General features: G+C 55.9%; 1 protein-coding gene across 5 annotated transcripts; it reads left to right on the top strand.

The window, feature by feature from the left end:
* The first annotated feature begins 6,143 nt into the window (after positions 1–6,143).
* Positions 6,144–15,425, top strand: ZNF837 (zinc finger protein 837). Of its 5 annotated transcripts, none has more exons than XM_025849298.2 (2): positions 6,144–6,354; positions 13,622–15,425. In XM_025849298.2, exon 2 carries the CDS (start codon positions 13,662–13,664, stop codon positions 15,261–15,263), a length of 1,602 nt encoding a protein of 533 aa, XP_025705083.1. In that variant the 5' UTR covers positions 6,144–6,354; positions 13,622–13,661; the 3' UTR covers positions 15,264–15,425. The 5 variants fall into 5 exon arrangements, with proteins under 5 accessions (XP_025705083.1, XP_025705081.1, XP_073745088.1 ...); XM_025849296.2 differs by having other exon boundaries at positions 13,081–15,425; XM_073888987.1 differs by having other exon boundaries at positions 12,698–15,425.
* The last annotated feature ends 3,721 nt before the right edge of the window (positions 15,426–19,146 follow it).

Genomic DNA, 19,146 nt, shown 5'->3' with positions numbered 1-19,146 from the left:
GCCCCGCTGGGCCGCTGATTTCACGCCCCACCTGCCGCCGGTTTCGAGTGCGGTAGCCAGTTCGGCACCTCTCTTTCTTCGTCCAGGTCACGGCCACTTCACAGACAAGCGCAGCTGCAGGCTCGGGGAAGAGGAGTGGGCCTGGCGGTCACGACTGCCCCCCGCTGGGCCTGGCCTCCACGTGCATGCGCGAGTTCCTCTCGCGGGTCGGCCTCCCCCCACCCCCCCACGCACGCTCGGGTTCCTGCCGGCCTGAGCCTCGCAGAGAGGACCCTTTCCGGCTTGACCCCTCTTCATCCGATGCCAGGGTATCCCCATCTCTCTACGACCCCTGCAGTTCCTGCCGCCTTTCGTCGCGTGCGGGCGGAGGTTGGGGAGGAGCCCTGGACCTGGGGCCAGGGGCTGTGCCCAGCAGGTGAACTGGGCGGGGCAGCCTCCACTCTGATACATCTGGGTCCTGTGTTGATTCCGAGGTCACTGGACGGGTGCGGGGGGTCGGCAGTGGTGGCGGCTGTAGCCCCACCCATTGACCAGGTGGCAAGCGTCCCCACCCACTGACCAGGTGGCAAGCGTGAAGAGTTTGTGCCTGCAACTTCACACGCTCCGCCTGTTTGGCGACTGCTCAACCTACTCCCTGGAGTGGAGCTGGGACGTGGACTAAGTCCAGGTGGGCTCCCCAGAGGCAGCGACCGCTGTGGTTGCTCACCCGTGCTGGCTGGCAGGAGGATAATGTGGCGGCATCTGGTGGTTTTTCTCCAGGGCTGCATGGGGCTCCTCACCTCCCGGTTCCTACCTTTGCCTCCAAGGGGATGCTTCCCCTAGCCAGACCCCAAGGAGCACAGCCACTTGACTTAATAGGTCCTCTGTAGATCCCCAGTGACCCCATTTGCCCACTCTCTGAGCATGCCCGTAGCAGGTGCTCAGCATCTGCCTTGTTTACTGTTGATTTTAAGGGCTAGCCCCTGCCCCTACCCCAATTTCAGGAGTGTTTCAGACCAGAGAGTCCGGGTCCTGTTGGACTGTTTTTTTGCTTGGGTTTTGGTTTTGTTTTGTTTTGGTGCAAAATGGTGTTTTTTATTAAAGCACGGGGACAGGACCCGTGGGCAGGAGCTGCTGCCCCCCCAACCTCTTCCCCTTCCCCCCTCCCCCCTGCCCTGGACTCAGGACACACCCTGAAGCTGGCCTGAGCATGGGGTTAGATCCTGGGCTGCCTTGGGGGCACAGGAGCTGCATCTGGACACCCCACAGTTGAGGTCAGTCCAGGGAAGCCGCTCCCTGACCCCAGGCTCCCAGGTGGGCATTAGGAGTCTAGGAATCTGATCTTACTCTTCAGAGCAACTGTATTAGGTGCGTTTCCCCATTTTATACATAGTCATGGAGGCCCAGAGAGGTACAACAAGCATATTTATTGCTCCTCCAACTCCTCCAGTGCTGTTTCCTTCTCCCACAGCTCTGTGGCATACAAGAAGTTGATCTTTCCCACTGTCCTGGCCACCGACCAGCATGTGTAAAGCTGGGCTTACAAGAGTAGGTGGCTTGGCTGGGGTGCTGGTTACAAGAGTGAGAATTCTTAGGGCGCCTGGGTGGCTCAGTCATTAAGCATCTGCCTTCGGCTCAGGTCATGGTCCCTGGGTCCTGGGATCGAGCCCCGCATCGGGCCCCCTGCTCAGCGGGAAGCCTACTTCTCCCTCTTTCACTAGCCCTGTGTGTGTTCCCTCTCTTGCCGTCTCGCTGTCAAATAAATAAAATCTGGGCGCCTGGGTGGCTCAGTTGGTTGAGCGACTGCCTTCGGCTCAGGTCAGGATCCTGGAGTCCTGGGATCGAGTCCCACATTGGGCTCCCTGCTCAGCAGGGAGTCTGCTTCTCCCTCTGACCCTCTTCCCTCTCGTGCTATCTCTCATTCTCTCTCTCTCAAATAAATAAAATCTTTAATAAATAAATAAATGAATAAAATCTTAAAAAAAAAAGTGGGAATTCTAGACTTTAAGGCAGAGGCAGGTGCTTGGGCCAGTCCACTCGGCCAGGTGCTGGGTGGGCTAGCCTAAGCCCCTTCCCTAGTTTCAATTTGCTCAGCTGCAGATTAGAACCACATATTCAGGGTGGCTCTGTGGAACTGTAGGTGGGGATGGAGCAACAGGGCAGAATGTGTAGGGCTGGGATGGCAATACTGGATCAGATCCAGACCTGTCCCCTCACCTGGAGCACGTGGGTGTAAAGAATAGAGGAGATGAGGGGCGCCTGGGTGGCTCAGTCGTTAAGCATCTGCCTTCGGCTCAGGTCATGATCCCAGGGTCCTGGGATCGAGCCCCGCATCGGGCTCCCTGCTCGGCGGGAAGCCTGCTTCTCCCTCTCCTACTCCCCCTGCTTGTGTTCCTGCTCTCGCTCTCTCTCTGTCAAATAAATAAAATCTTAAAAAAAAAATAATAGAGATGAGGTTTACCGGGAAACAAGCCTTCGCCTCGCCCTCAAGTAAAGGCTGGGTAGGCGAGTAGGTTTGGCGCTCGCCATGGTAACCATGATGCTCAGTCCTAACCTTAAGAGACGGCTTATTCCTCCCCGGCCCCATTCTCCACCCAAGAAGGACCCGTCGGGGAGTCCGGTTCTGGGACCGCGGGCGGAACTACATTTCCCTCAAGACCGCGTTGGCTCCTACAGGCCTTTGCGACCGGTTCTTTCAAGCCCAAAACGGCGGGAAGAAGGCGCTGTGCCGCGGCCTCCCCTGGAGGTCGCTTAGAGGGAAAGGGGTGCCGGCCGCCGCGCCAGCTTGGAGAACCACCGAGATGGTAGTCCTCCAGCGCCCACAGCTGCCCACTCAGCGCCCCTGCGGGACGAGCGGCTGGACTCCGTGCACTTAAGGTCCGGGTGGGGCAGCGGAGGGGTCAGTTTGTCGGTCCCGCAGCAGAGGGGTGGGGGCTCCGATTCCGGCGCTTGCCGGAGTGGGCCCTGGCCTAGGGAGGACGGGCGGCTTGGGCAACTTACTGTGTCGGAGCCTCTGGTGCGCTCAGAGGGACGGCGAGGGCTCCCGAGGAGACGCTTAATTCCCCGGAGCCGCCCAGCGCCTGGGCACTTGGCAGAAGGCCTCCCCTTCAGCCCATCTGTGATGGGGGCGGGGGCGGAGGGGTGCCGCGTGGCTTCTGCGACAGGCAGGGCAGGTGAGGGGTTAGGACGAAGTCGAGCACTTCACTGAGACTGAGACCCGCTGCACTGGTTCAGCCCGGGATGCGTGGCTTTATTGCCTGGGCCTCAGTTTCCACACCTGTAAAGTTGTGAATAACACGAGCAGCCACCTCACGGGGAGTTCGTGAGCTTCCAGTATCTTTCCCGGTGACTCTGGATCTGCATTTAAAGCCCTGCAGTGATTCTGAGCTCTCACATTTGCAGATTCCTGAAGATCTGAAGGCTAAGAATTTGGTCCACACCTGGCTGCTTCTTTCTGAGCCCTCATTTCTCCATCTGTAAAATGGACGGGATGTCACCGCCTTTTAGACGTGGAGTGACGACTGAATGAGCCAATCCGTGTAACATTCTTAACACAGGGATAGATGGTGCCTAACAGGCACTCTGAAAATTGTGGCTGCTTTTAATTAATTTATAAAATGGGTTGTCCATTCAGCGGACATTTATAGAACTCTGTTGTGTGCCAGGCTCCAGATGCTGCCCCAGCCATCTCCAGCTTTGGAGCTACCCCCCTTGAGGCCCTAGTTCCCACAGAGCATTGCCCAAATCCTGGCTTCCACATACAGCATAATAAAATGGTTTTGGGGTGTTCTGTTACTCAGCAATAGATAACTCAGCCCAGGTGTTAGAGCAAGGGGATCACTGATAGGTTGTACTGGCAAAAATGTGATGCACAGTATACTGTGAAGTCGGCTTTCTGTTTGGGTCTGGTCATTTTATAGAAATGGAATACTAGAATATGTGGCCTTTTATGTCTAGCTTTCTTCACTTAACTCCCCATGCCTAGTCCCACTTTCCTCAAACGACCCTGCCTCTTATATGTGCCATCTGTACTTCATGGTTTTCTTTACATTAGGGTTTCTTCACTTCAGCCCTATTGACATTTTTGTCAAGGGGTGGGCAGTGGGGCTGTCTTGTGCATTTCACCACATGTTCAGCAGCATCCCTGGCTTCCAACCATTATATGCTAGTAGCACCCCCAACCCCAGCTGTGACAACTAAAAATGTCTCCGGACATTGCCAAGTATTCCCCAGGGGGCAAAACTCTCCATTTGAGAACCACTGATTTATATCAACTCACTTGTTTTTGCTTAGATCCACTTATTGATAGGGAAACTTGACAACATCGACCAAAAATGTAAAACCAGCCAGAAGAAGAAGGGAACTCCATGTGTAAATACCTGAACAGACTACTGTGGTTAAGTTGTGCTTGATGATGTTGGAGACAGAGGCTCTGGGCTTGCCCTCACTCTGACAAAAGAGATGGCTTTTAAAAATGTCAAAGATTGGGGCGCCTGGGTGTCTCAGTTGGTTAAACTGCTGCCTTCAGCTCAGGTCATGATCCCAGAGTCCTGGGATGGAGCCCCGCATCGGGCTCCCTGCTCATGCAGGAAGCCTGCTTCTCCCTCTGCCTGCTGCTCCCCTGCTTGTGCTCTTTCTCTCTCTCTCTCTCTGTGTCAAATAAATAAATAAAATCTTTAAAAAAAAATGTCAAAGATCTCCCAGTGCCTTATGGAGATTGGTCCTTTCCTGCTTGCTGCCGTAACAAATTACTACTAACTTAGTGGTTTAAAACAATACATACTTATTATCTTACAGCTCTGGAGATCAGAACTCCAGTGAGACTTAGGAGCTAAAATCAAGGTGTAGGCAGGGCTGCGTTCCTTCTAGAGACTGCAGGGGAGAGTCTAGGTTCTCTGTTTTCCAGGTTGTAAAGGTTGCTCACGTTCCCTGTCTTGTGACCACACAACTCTGACCTCCTCTTCTATCGTCACATCTCCTTCTCTGACTCTGACTCTGAGCATCCCTCTTCTAAGGACTACTGTGATTATATTGGGCCCACCTGAAAAATCTCGGATACCCTATCTCATGATTTTTAATCACATCTGCAAAGTCCCTTTTGCCATATGAGGTAACATATTCACAGGTAGTGGGGATTAGAGTGTGGACATCTTTGGGGGTCCATTATTCTGTCTACCACACACATACATTGGACTCTAAACCCAGGTCAGCAACAGTTCCCATCATGAGGCTGGCACAGCCACCAAACAGCTAGCGTTGGGTGTGGCTTGTCAGAGGGACAGTCTGGAAGTACATACAGGGCAGCTGGTAATGAGGATAGGTCAGAGACAGGCAAAAATCAGTAGGCGCCCAGTGGTCAGACAGGTGAGAGCAGACAGAGGGGAGGGGAGGAACCAAGCCTAGAGAGACCAAGAGGTCACCTCACCCACTGAGCCGGTCGCCTTCAGTTCCTGCTGAAATTCCTCTATGTCTCTCACCTTTTAACAGCTCTCAAGACTCTAGGAAATCTGTCCAAGCCGTCCCAGGTTCCTCGGCTGCGGGGGTTTTCTTGCATGACTTCTGGCACCCTTGTCCCCTCCTGGGAACTGCCAGTCTCTCCATTTCTCTTTGGCGCTTCCAGATCTTGCTGTTAGGGTTCTGAATCGAAGGCCAGACCCAGGATGGAGGCTCCAGCCCAGGGTGCTGAGCAGGGAGCAGTCCCTGAGGCTGACTCCCAGTGAACTGCCTTGGGACTTCCGGAGAAACCTGCCGGGAAGCCAAGGTCCCCGGTGCAGGACAGTGCCGGGGCAGTCACCTCTCAGGAGGGGGACTTATGTGGAGGGTGGCAGGTGGCCGGACAGTGTTCTAGGGCGCAGGCTCCCAGGGCTGTGGCTTTGGCACGAGCCCCAGCCCAGCGACCTGACGGTTCGAGGGGGCTGGATTCCTCGCGTGAGGGTCCCACTTCCTCGCCAGTGCCGCGCACGACCCGGTTCTCACTGCCGAAGCCCGCTGAGCGTAGGGAGGTGCTTCCCTCGTGCTGCTCCCAGCATCAGCCCCACTCTTCCTCTCTAGAGAGGTGGGAATGGCCGTTCCTTTCTGGGTCGGACACGCGGAACGGCCCCAGTCAGGCCCGCACGCCGTCTCCTTGGCGACAGCGCAAAGTCAGACCGCGCCTCCTGGGTGGAGGGGCCGCGGCTGCCATGACAACCGGAGTCCTGGCGCGGCGCTCCTGGCGCGGCGGGACTACGTTTCCCGGCAGGCCTCGCGAGGGCTCCGGCTCTCTGCCGCAGGGGCCCTGATCCCTCGGTGCGCGGCGGCCCGAAGGCGGAGGGTGGCGGGCTCCGCGCTGCGTGCGGGGCGGGGACCAGGGGACCCGCGCGGGCCGCCCCCGAGCGAGTAAGTGGCGTTCGGCGCGTAGCCGCGACTCCGGCCTGCGAGGCGGGGGCCTCCGGGCGCTGGGCGCGCGCCCCCCCCCCTCTCCGCCTGCCCACCCCCTCCCTTCCGCGCGCGGGCTCGGGGCGGAGGCCTCCGTCGCGCGTTTCCGGTCCTCCTGCGCAGGGTCCGGGCTGGCCCCCGCAGGGCGGGCCTTCAGTTCCGGGCGGGCCTGGCGGCTCTATCCCCGGCTGCCGCGGACCGCGTCTTGCGCGTGCAGACGGAGCCCCAGGTGCGGAGGCCCCAGGCCCAGGCCCCGCCGTCGCGGCTCTCAGAATCAAGCTCAGACCCTCCCGTCGGCCGACACGGCCTCCCTCTTGGCGCCTCTGGTCCCGCCTCCCGGCCTTGGCTCGTGTTCCCACACCGGCTCCTCTTCCGTCGCAGTCCCACTGCCCCTTTCGCGAAGAGGCCTCAGAGGCCGCTCTTGCCCACGCTCTCACGCCGCCCCGCGTCTGTGCCTCACCGCGCTCATTTTCTCCTGTTCGTTGCTCCTTGCCTGCGCTGCTCTCGTTCACTGCCTGTAAGAGTGCCCGGTTCGGCTCCGCCGCGTCCCCCCGACCCTGACACCGAGGATGGCCCGAGGGCCAGGCCCGTGACGGTGGAGGCTTCGTGGGGAGGACAGGCGCAGAGCGGAGTTGTGCCCGCGCTCGGGGTGCCCCCGCCCCGCCGGGCCGTGCACCGCCCGTGCAGCCGTGCCGTGCCGAACAGGACGCCTGCTTATCAGCCTGGGCGGAGTGTGTCCAGCCCTGCGGACGGCCAGCCTCACGAACCTTTCCCCATGCGCTGTTGTCATGCGGTTCTGCAGGGCTCAGCCCGGGACACGCTCACCTCTCAGCCCCTGCTTGCCCGAAGGTGGCTGCTTGGCTTCCTGCTCCGCTCCACAGCAGCCCCGGAGAGTGTTAGAAAGGCTGGGGGAACCCTCAGGGTGCAGGGCATGCCCACCCAGGGCAGAAGGGAGGTCACTGTGAGAACATCTGGGACGGCTGCAGTGCAGGGTTGGAGACAGGCTCCCAGGAGCCCTTGCCGAGCTCAGCCTCAGATCCCGGGTCCATGACTGGAAGGTCATCCAGGTCCAGACAGGTAGGGTAGTTTGAAGGTGCAGGCTGGGAGCAGGGCAAGAGAGGCAGGGAGACTCAGCCACGGTCTGCAGCTTCCACTTGCTGTGTCTGATGCTGGGAGGCAGGTTTCTGTCACGGTAGATGGGCAGAGGAAGCCACCTATGGGAGCATGGTGTCTGGGGACCGCCTGGAGATGCCCTGTGCACATGGCTAATGGGTGACCCTTGGTCCCCACATTCTGTGAGTTCAGGGCTTCTTCCTGCTAGGCGGGAGCTGCTGCTCTTTCCTGGGACCACCCAGTCTTACCTGACCCTTTGCACTGAGCAGTCACCTGACTCTGCATCACCAGGGATCAGGAGAGCCCCCACACATAAACCCACTCATCCTGTGAAGGGTGCTGGACCAGTCTCTGTATTAATTTTCTGTGGCTGTTATAACAAATTACTACCAACTGGGTGGCTTAAAACAGCAGAAATTTATTCTCAGTTCAGGTGGCCAGTAGTCTGAAATGAGACGACATCAGGGCTCCAGTTTCTGAAAGCTCTGAGGCGGAAACCATCCCATGCAACTGTCCTAGCTTCCGGTGGTTTCAGATGTAACTTGGGTTGTGGCTTCATCACTCCAACCTTGGCCTTCGCCTCTTCTCCCTCACTCTTTCTTTTTCTTATGAGGATTCTCGTTACTGGATTTAGGGCCCACCCAGGGAATTCAGGATGATCTCATTGCAAGATCCTTAGCTCCGTCTGCAAATATGCTTTCCCCACTAAGATCACCTCCACAGATTCTGGGGGTTAGGGTGTATATGTATCTTTGGGGGGGGGCACCATTCAGTCCACTACAAGTTCCTTCGGTGGAACCTGCCCAGTGCTGGGTGACATCACACTCCAGGCTACCCATCCTCTGGCCTGTCCACTGATTGCATGGTGATTGGCTGTCCCGGATTGGCCAGGCCGCCCCAGATGTGTTCCCCCAGCCCGGTGGGTCCTTGGCCTCTGGATCCCTGAGGTTCTAGGAGGTCATGCTGGGTGCTGGCCTGGGGCCCTGCTCGGTCCACCAGCTGTTGTGCAAACCAGGATATGAGGCCAGCAACCATGACCCTGCAGGCAGACATTTACTGGAAGCCCTGGGGCAGAGGCATGGCAGGCACCCAGATCCTGTTTTCCCTCACACCTGGGGCATAGCAACCTGGTATCATGCCCAAGGGACTTGGATCCTGGCTATGGGGCTTACATAAGTATAGTTGTAGAAGTCCTGGTTCCTCCCCAGGGTTGATGCACAGAAATATGGGTGCCTGCCTTCCTGCTGCTCAGTAGTCACTGGGGGTCCCCTCCTCTCTGTGAGCGGCCAGAGTTCACCCTGGAGTTACAATTGTATGAGGAGGAAAGGAATGATCATCCCCATATCAGTGCTTATGGCTTCCCCAACAGCTTTGTACCTGGACCCCTGCAAGGGGTCGCCCTGGCTTTTGGGAGGCAGACAAGGAACCCTGCAGAACCTGCATGACTAGAGGCAGAGGCCGGCGGGGGGCGGGGGGCTGGTGCAGGGGAGGCTTGGGAGGTGGATGGGATGGGCTTCCCTTGCACAGCTCTCATCCACCAGAGGGCGAAGCCCACACTGTGAGAGGCAAAAGGTGAATGCTGTGGATGGTGGTGGAGACCCAGTGGCTAGCCTGGGTGTGGAGGTCAGGGCTCCGTTGTCAGACAGAATGGGGTGTGAGTTCCCTTTCCAAGTCACAGCTCTTGCCTTTGCCAAGTCACAGCTTCCCATCTGTAAATCAGTGGTGACAGTGCCCTGGGGCTTGAGACACCATAAAGCATCTCCCTATGCCCCAGCTTGTTGCCCATTAGGTACAGCAGGTGTGTCTAGCTTCCTACCAAGAGTTTTCTTCTTGAGATGAGTGGATTAAGAGACACTTGGTTGAAGAGAAGTCTGGGACCTGGGGAGAATGCTGTTAACATAGAGGTTAAGCTTCTGATGTGAAAACTGCTTGGTGTACAGTCACCTTGGGCATGTGGGAGAAGTTAATATTTTATTTTTACCTAGCAGTTTTGAAGACCTTGTTTTTCTCGTTACGAAAGTATTGTTAAACACACACACACACACACACACACACACACCTCTCCATCCCATGCATTAGTATCCCTATGGCCGGGGCTCAGATGACATCCTGGATGTTGCAGGGCGTACTCACCTTGGCTACTCTACAGCAGACAGCTGGGCACACTGAAGGCAGGAACACTTTGTGCCATGGGTGCATTCCTTTGTTGTTTTTTGAGATACAGTTCATGTAACGTAAATGAACCATCTCAAAATGTACAATTCAGGTTGGTTATTAGTGCAATTTTTAGTTTTTAATATATTTACTATGTTGTGCAACCATTGTCTAATTCCAAAACATTTCCAGCACCCCAAAATGAAATTGCATATTCATTAAACAATTAGTCCCCATTCTTCTTCCCTCTCAGCCCCTGCCAATCACCAATCTACCCTTTGTCTCTATGAATTTGCCTATTCTGGATTTTTCACATAAATGGAATTATACAGTGTGGTCTTTTTGTGTCTGGCTTCTTTCACTGAGAATAATGTTTTCTGCGGTCCATCCATGTGTTACTATTTCATTCTATTTTATTGCTGAGTAGTATTCCCTTGTTTGGGTAAACCACATTTTGTGTATCCATTCCTCCGTTGATGGACATTTGGGTTATTTCTACCTTTTGGCTGTTATGAAAAATGCTATAATGAACATCTGTGTGCAAGTTTTTGCTTGACTGCCTGTTTTCATTTCTCTCGGATAGATACCTAGGCGTAGAACTGCTGTGTCATGTGGTAATGCCATGTTTAACCTTTTGGGGAACTGCTAGGCTGTTTTCCACTGTAGCTGGTTGCATCATTTTCCATTCCCACCAGCTGTGTGAGAGCGCATTGGGCAACTGCCTTTTTTCCTGCCAGATCTTCCTGCCCATCTGTCCTCATTCGGACAAAGTCTGAGTGTGGAGAGCTCGCTGGAAGAGGCTAATCAGTCCACCTGCAGTGGGTCCATGCACTACAACGGCTTTGCCAGTCCCAGTGTACAAGTGACACTTTTTGAAACTTGGACCCCTAGCTTGTCTATTTTATTTGCACAGCAAGCTCCACGTTCCCGAGAAGGCAGGTCCCTTGGCCTTCCCTAGGTGGGGCCTGTGAGGACTCTGCAGGAGTCATGGCCACGGAGCCCGGGTCCATCAACCCTGGGCATGGTGTCCATTGCAGGTTAGATTCCTATCCATCTACAGTTAGGGTAGTCAGCACTGGTGGGCAGGTGGTGCCCACAGCTGCTTGCTCCCCAGTTAGCCCATGTCCGTCCCCACACCTGCTTTTGGAGAGCTGCATAGTCAGTATCTCAAGGCAGACAAGGCATAAACACAATGACAGGGTAGGATAGTAGCATTTTCCCACCTGGAAAAGAATATCCTCGGACTCAAATCCATAAGTGTTTGGGAAAGAGATGTGTCCCTCACATCTTCCTGCTGCCTCACTCTGTAAGGGCCCCATGGACAGTCTGGCACTGGGGTACAATATGGCATTGTTCAGTGTCACCCAGATGTCCTCCTGCCTTCTTGAAGTCTACTCTAGGGGCTCTGAGCACCTCTGCTTGCGTCTCAAGCTCCAGGTGGCTAAATTGTCAGGTGGAGAAACAAAGGCACAAAGTGGTAGTTGCCACAATGGGGAAGGTGTTGGATTTCCAAGGTATTAGCCCCCATCAGTGCCACCCATGGGAGAGAGAGCCAGCAGGGATCAGTATCCTTATGGGCCAGAGTGTAGCCTCATGAAATCTTAGTCAACCCAGACACTAAGTGGCTTTGAGGTACAGATGGAGAAAGGGGGCCTCATCTGTCTTGGGTTGAAGGCCAGACTCTCGCACGCCTGGAACTTACAGGAGGGTTGGTAGTTATCACGTGACTGGAGTGAGGCCTGTTTGAGAAACCTCAGGTCACGGTGTGGTCTTGTCCTTATTGCCACCTTTGTTTCTTTAGAAAATGCCCCAGACTATTTACTTGCTGAACATGTGACCAGACAAACCACCCTTAATGTGGGCCCCTCAGCTTCCCACGCTCCAGCAAGCAGCCTCCTGAAGAGTGAAGCACTGATGGCCGGGCAGCTTCTCTGACCCCTCATGATCTGGGGAACGTGTCCAGCTCTGCAATTTTCACTTTTAACCAATTCAGTATGTCTAATTTTCACTCCCAAAACATTTTCCTCCAGAGCACTAACCATCAACCTATTTCTGCCATTGTGGTTGTGATGTCCAAGGGCAAAATAAGAGTCTCATGCTCTACCGACTGAGCTAGCCGGGCGCCTTCCAAGGGCAAAATAACCCACCAAAGATGGTTGGCAGCAGCATCCTGAAAAGAACCACATCCAGTTGCTCTGAAGTGTCCTTGGCTGAAAACGTGTAGAGAGACTTGGTTAAATGCTTCCTGATTCTTTGTAGTTCCGAGCCATGTTATTTCAAACCACTGGTGCCCCCAGCCACATGCTTGTTAGAAATTTGCAAAAATGACAGAAAAGCAACAGCTGGTCAAGGGAGAGTTGGTGAGAACCATTTCACTAAATAGACTCAAATTTCTAGAACTTTTTTTTTTTAAGAGGGAGAGAGGGGAGGGCCAGAGGGAGAGAGAGAGAGTCTTAAGCAGGCTCCACACCCAGCACAGAGCCCCACGCGGGGCTCAGTCTCACAAACCTGAGATCATGACCTGAGTCAAAATCAGGAGTCAGATGCTTAACCAGCTGAGCCACCCAGGTGCCCCTGTGCTTTTCCCGTTCTATATTCCTACCCACCAGATGGGCCTTCTCTCCCTGATGCCTCCGTATATGTTTGCTGCACATCAGAGTCACCCCTCCCACTCTACATGTTTTAGCTGTCTCCTGCTAAGCAAGCCCTCACCCAGATGGGACTGTTCTGAGCTACTTGTGTATCCGTGAAGATTGCAGACGAAACGTTCAGTTTTATTTCACCTAAATGGCATCTTGAATCATACACTGTGTCTTCCCAGTAAGCCATACAAAGAGCTCAGAAAGAGCCACTGTGGTAGGCAGAACAACACCCCTCTCCTTCCCCAAAAGATGTGCGTGTCCTAGCCTTTAGAACCTGTGGATGCGTTATTTCACACAGCAAAAGGGACTAGGAGCGATGATAATGGATCTTGATGTGGGAAATTATCCTGGATTATTTATGTTGGGCCCAGTGTAATCACAGTGTCTTTGTATAGTGGTAGGAGGGGCAGAGTCTGATGTTTCACTGCTGGCTCTGAAGATGGAAGACAGGGCCATGCGACAAGGAAACTAGGTGGCATCTAGAAGCTGGAAAAGGCAAGCAAACAGATCCTGCCTTTGAGTCTCCAGAAGGAAGCAACACTGCTGAAACCTTGCTTTAGGACTTCTGTCCAGACCTGTGAGCTAATAAATTTGCAATGCTTTAAGCCATTAAATTTGTGGCAGTTTGTTACAGCAGCAATAGAAGACTAACAACCACAGTGGAATTTGGAAATAGTAATAGTAGGCATCAGGCCTTCTTGGTGTTGGTTGTTGCTGGAATGATCAGGGCCCCCAAGTTCAGCTGTTTACATTCACATTTATCATACCCATTTTGTAGGTGAGCCTGCCAGACCTGAGAGAAACAGTGTTGCTTGGTTAAAGTGGGGAGGGGCAGACCTGTTGTCCAGCCCTGCTGTCAGATGAGCCCCACCTCACACCTCCCAGAAGACCTGGCTGATGGCAGGTGAATAGGGTTGGGCCAGGTCAAGACAGGGAGTCAGAAGGGCATGCTGCCAGGAAGCTGGTGGTTCCTGGAGATGTGATTCTGGGGAGTGGGCAGTTGAGCAGTTGGGATATGTCTTGCTAAAAGGGAGGGGCTGCTGAGGTCCCAAGCCAAGGATGATGGTGCTCCAGCAACTGGTAAAGAGGAGGGATAATGCTCTCTGGGGCCTCAGTGACATTCTAGACCTTGGCAGGTGTCAGGAGTCAGAGCAGGGGGCTCCAGGGTTCTCACTGCCTGATGTCATTCCTTGTCTTCTTGCCCTGGGCTACGGAAAGCTGGGGGCAAACCCATCAGTCCTGGCGTCATTATTCTTGGGCAGCTCTCCCCTCTGCCCTCCTGGGAACTGCCAACCTCGATTTCTCCTCTGCTCTTCCAGATCCTACAGCCAGGACACTGTGTTGGGGGCTGGCCCCAGGATGGAGGCTCGGGCCCAGAACTCCAGGCAGGGAGGCATCCCCAAGGCAGATCTCCAGGGAGCCGACAGGGGCCAGGAGGAGAGGCCCGAGATGGAGCTAAGGCCCCTGGCGGAGGACCCAGCTAAGAGACGCCCCTCTCGGGAGGGAGACCTACATGGAGGGACAGCAGGCAGTAAGATGGCTCCCCAAGGCAGGGGCTCCTGGAGCTGGGGCCTTGGTGTGAGCCCCAGTCCGGGGACCCGCCTGAGTGCAGGAGCAGGACCGCTGGTACAAGAGCCATGTGGCCCCACCTCCTCTCAGGACCCTGACCTAGTCACTCCCCGGGGGCCACATGCTGGGGAGGGCCCCTGTTGGTGCCCAGTCGGTACCAGGGCCTCCAGCCACAACTGCTGCCTGATGCAGCATCTCAGAACACCCCCTGAGGAAAAGTCCCTGGTGTGTGATCACTGTGGAGGCCAGGTGTTGCGCTGGTGCTGCCCCGGGACGCAGCTGTCCGAGATCCACACAGAGGATGGGTCACATGAACGGCGCTCAGGCACCCAGACCTTCCCAAAGACCCTGCAAGTGACCGTCCTTCAGCAGAACCCCTTGGAGGACTGCAGTTGCATTGAGGACTTTACCCGGAGGGCCCGGCTGGCCTCGCAGGAAATGATGCAGATGGCAAAGGAGCCCCTCCTGTGTGCGCGGTGTGGAAAGCGCTTTGGCTCCAACAAGCAGCTGCAGATGGCTGAGGGCCCCTTAATGTGTCTTCAGTGTGGTCGGGCCTCAGGTCCTGGCTGCAGTGCCCCTGACCCCCCGGCCCAGCGGCTCTACGTCTGTGACCAGTGCGGCAAGGCCTTCACGCGCACCTCGAGCCTGCTGCAGCACGAGCGCATCCACACCGGTGAGCGACCCTATGAGTGCGCTGAGTGTGGCAAGGCCTTTGTGCGCTGCTCCGGCCTCTACCGCCACCAGAAGACACACTCAGCCGAGCGCCACCGCCGCAGCCTGGCCCTGGCCCGGAGGTCCTTCCTCTTGGGGTGCCCGCCCTGTGGGGACTGTGGCGAGGGGACCCAGGGGCCTCCACGGGTGCCCGTTGCCGGGGAGAAGCCATACGAGTGCGCCGAGTGCACCAAGGCCTTTGCCCTGTTCTCGCACCTCGTGGAGCACCGGCGCGTGCACACGGGTGAGAAGCCCTACGCGTGCCCGGAGTGTGGCAAGGCCTTCAACCAGCGCTCGAACCTGAGTCGGCATCAGCGCACGCACAGCAGCGCCAAGCCCTACGCCTGCCCGCTGTGCGAGAAAGCCTTCAAGGGCCGCTCGGGCCTGGTGCAGCACCAGCGCGCGCACACCGGCGAACGGCCCTACGGCTGTCCCGAGTGCGGCAAGACCTTTCGCGGGTGCTCCGAGCTGCGCCAGCACGAGCGCCTGCACTCGGGCGAGAAGCCCTACATCTGCCGAGACTGCGGCAAGGCCTTCGTGCGCAACTGCAGTCTGGTCCGCCACCGGCGCACGCACACGGGCGAGCGGCCCTACGCGTGCGCCGAGTGCGGCCGCGCCTTCAGCCAGCGCTCCAACCTCAACGAGCATCGCAAGCGGCACGCGGGCCGCGCGGCCTCGTGACCGCGCGCGCCTCTGGAAGCCTGCAAAAACGGTTGTAGTCTTTCTTAAACCTCACTTGGTACTGCGTCCGCAGGCTTCCCCGACTCGTTTTATTTGACCCTTTCAAGTGGGCACATGGTAATGGGTTCTGGCGAAGTGCTAATAAACACAGGAATGAAGCGCTCATGTGACCCAGCTGCTTCGTGGGCTATCGGAAGCCTTGCTCCGCCTCCCTCGGTGGGCTGGAAAGTGGGGAGCGGGGGTGGGGGGAGTGACTCCCCGGGAGCACAGGCAGAAAATGGTGGAAGTAACGTTTGAACCCAGGACCTCTCATTGCACCTTCCTAGGGGGCTTCATTAGCCCTTGGTACCCTCTGGGTGTTTGCACGCCCATTAGCGTAGCTTGGCCCCGCCTCCTCCCTTCGGTCTTGGAGATATCTCCTCTGGCCTCCTTGGACCTCAGGAGAGGGGCTCGGCATACCCTGTGACCCTCCCGGGGCCGATGGCCACGGGCTTCATGGGCAGAGCCTCTGCCTGCCCTTCCCCCGCGTGGCTCCTAGTCACTATGCAGAGGGCTCCCCTTGGAAGGAGGAGTGATTCCCTGGCAGCCTTCGTCTGGTTTGTGCTTGGCAGATGGGGACCTCATCATGTTATGTCTAAGCAAGGTGGTCCAGCCAGAGCTCCTCTTCTGTCAGAGGACTCCAGGCTGGATGTCATCTCCTGCTGCATGGGAGGAATCAAGGAGTGAGACCCAAATGTGCGGCCATAATTCCCTGTGACCACCACATAGGTGGGAGTCCACCAGAGGCCTGGAGCAAGCAGCATGATTCTTTCATAGCAGTATGTATAGTTATGTATGTATATGATTCCAATTTCCTCCCCACTCCATCCTCCACACCAGTTCCAAAGTGACACGGCTCTGCACTTTGGGTGCGCTTACTACATGCCAGGCACCGTGCTGGGCACTCTACCCTTAATCACCCCCTTTGATCCTTGCCCTAACTAGGAGAAGAGGGACAACTCTGGCCCCATATCAAAGAGCCCCACAGAGGCCTTGTGGCCCAGCCAGAGCCACCCGGAGGGAGGGCAGAGCCCGGCTCATCATTGAGTCCAGGGATGGGCCTCATATACTTCCAAAGGGTTCCCAGGTATGGCCTTTTGATCCGGCAGCGAATTCCCTGCAAATCACCCTTCACTTTGTGTCTCCCATTCAGGAGCTCCTGTCCACCTTGGGAAGGGCAAGATGCACAGGCCCCGTGGGGTAAGGAAGCTTTTGGCTCTCCATTCCCAGACACAGCTTGCAGGGCACTATTACAGCTAGGGCTGGGCACTTTACGTCTGCTGCACCTGCAATGCTAGAGATACTGTGGAGATGGGTGCCATCCCACATCCCAGATGTAGGAGGGATGGGCCCTGCATCTGCTTCATCTGCCCTTGCCTCCCCGGGCAAGGAGTTGAGTGGCTACTGGTAAGGCTAGGAGTATAGGAGCCTCTGAGCCCAGTCAAAACCAGGGACTTCATGGTGGGGAGAACTCTTGAGTGTGTAAGGGGTATGAGGAGGCCCTTGGGAGAGTTCAATCCAAATATGATGGACTATACCGGACCCTGAGTGCTGCCAAGATGAACCTCAATATATAGGGCACATTGTGGGTCCTATGGTACAGATGGACTAAAGTGCCCCATAATCCCCTTTTCTCTTCCTGCATCCACAAACCTACATTTCTCAGGCTTCCTGCAGTTACACAGAGCCATGCAATTGAGTTCTGGCTACTGGAATATGGACAGAAGTGATGGATAATATAAAATGGCCTACATCATCTTTTTTGCTTGTTTCATCAGCCAGCTGGACAGAGGAGATTCAGCAGAAAGTTCTGAGGAGGACATAAGGTAAGGAATAGCAAAGACCCAAGATAGAAGGAGCCTGGGTCCCTGAATCAAGGACAGCCTTCTGGGAGGGTCACTTGACCACTTCACACTGTGACATGAGCAAAAAAGACATCTGTATTGTGTTGATCCATTGAGATCCTGGGATTGTTTGTTACTGCAGTTATAGTTACCTGCTGTTAAAGGATACATCTTTTTTTTTTTTTTTAAGATTGATGATTTATTTTAGAGCAAGCGTGGGGGCAGGGGAAGCGGGGGGGGGCGGGGGGGAAGAAACTCAAACAGATTCATGCTGAGCAAAGAGCCCGATGTGGGGCTTGATCCCAGAACCCTGCTGAAACCGTGTCAGACACTTAACTGTCTGAGCCACCCAGGTGCCCCAGGATACATCTTTTTTTAAAAACTAAAATCGTGACTCCATGCAAATATAAAATGAACATGTGTCAAAGATTTTTTTTATTAGTAAGATGTTACAACCAGTTTTTTGAAGATGGAAGAAGGGACCATAAGCAAGGAATACAAAGAATGCAGTTATAGATGCTGAAAAAGGCAAAGATACGGATTCTCCCCTAGGACCTCCAGAAGGACATCAGCCCTGCTGACACTTTAATTTCAGCTCAGTGATACTGATTTCAGACTTCTGGCACCCAGAACTGTGAAAGAATACATTTCCGTTTTAAGCCGTAAGTTTGTGGTAATTTGTTACAGGAGCTATAAAGAACTAATACACTGTCCTTCGTTCTGCTTCTCATATGGGCTCCATTGTCTACAAGTTCTCCCTTTATGGGGACAAAAAGGCTGCAGCTGTACTAGCTGATAGCTGTTCACGGTTTAAAGTTCCATAGAAAATAGAAGCCCTAATAGTCAGAAAGAACTTCCTGCCCTGTGAAACCCATAGGTCGAAGTTCCTCATTATCCATCCTGAATCAATCATCAGGGCCAAGGGGAATGGAATGTGGTATGCCTGAGTCCCGCATCCACACTTGTCCAAACCCCCTGGATTGAGAGTGGGGGCAACTGAGAAACTTCTGTACAGCAAATAGCGATTCCAGCTTGGACGCGTTGTCCCCAAGGAAGGGCCGCTGGGCCAGCGCGTAGGTATGTGAGATGCGCCACTCCCTCCCTGCGAGGCCCCTACTGGACAAGGTGCATGGGGTTGTAAAGAGGACTTGGTGGCCAGAGAATGGACAGGGGTGAGGAGTGTGCATCCTTCTGGCTGCAGAACAGTTCCAGATCTGCTTCCTGTGTCCAGGATCCTGCCGACCTTGAGCTTCGTGTGTGTGTGTGTGTGTGTGTGTCCCCGTCCCTCTGGGTGTGTAAATGAGGCAGGGGAGGGGCTAGGGAAAAGGGCGGCGCGTATCCATGGCAACGGAGGACGCTACAGCGATCCAGGGGCCCCAGGACCATCCCTACAGGAACCGGAAGGGCGCGGGCCTGCGACTGGGGACGAACTACGCAGCTGCGCAGACGCAGTGGGGAGTACCGCCAGGCGCAAGGTCGCGCCAGGGGACGCGACAGCACGTCCGTGGACGCCCTGCGCCCACCCCCACGCAGTTCTCCGCGGCCGAGCCCGGATGCTGACCGGGCGCTGTCCTAGCCCGGCCGCGCCAGGGGGACGCCGGGGCGGGCCGAGGGCGGTGAGTGAGGCGAGCGGCAGCCGTCCGGCCCGGCTCTTAACGAGAGCCCGCGGCTCCCACCGCAAGGCCGCGCAGGCGGGGCGCGGGCCGGGGCTGGGCGCGCTCTGGGACCACCGAGAGCGAGGCCTCCGCGCCGCCCAGAGGGCCCCGGAAGTGGCTCTGCCGACTAGGGTCGGGGCGGAAGCGCGGTCGCGGTCGCGTCGGTGGGCGTGCGCCGCCCCCCGGCGTCGCCGGGGTTGGCTCGTCCGCCCCGTGTGCTTCGCGGCTCGCTCTTCCGTTCCGTGGGCCTGCTCGGTCATTTACTTCCGTAGCATCCCTTCCTCCTGCTCGTTCGTTCCTTCACGTGTTGATTCACCCCCCTGCTTTCTGACGCGGCCACATCCG

This window comes from Callorhinus ursinus, unplaced genomic scaffold (genome assembly GCF_003265705.2).
Source record: "Callorhinus ursinus isolate GAN/ISIS: 27379988/994484 unplaced genomic scaffold, GSC_fseal_2.0 scaffold100, whole genome shotgun sequence".
Taxonomy (NCBI): domain Eukaryota; kingdom Metazoa; phylum Chordata; class Mammalia; order Carnivora; family Otariidae; genus Callorhinus; species Callorhinus ursinus.
Note: the sequence above shows the minus strand (reverse complement) of the source record. Positions and strands in the feature narration are given on the sequence as shown.

Coding starts and splice junctions, on each gene's coding strand:
- ZNF837 (XM_025849296.2), top strand. CDS start 13,362: ATGATGGTGCTCCAGCAACTGGTAAAGAGGAGGGATAATGCTCTCTGG.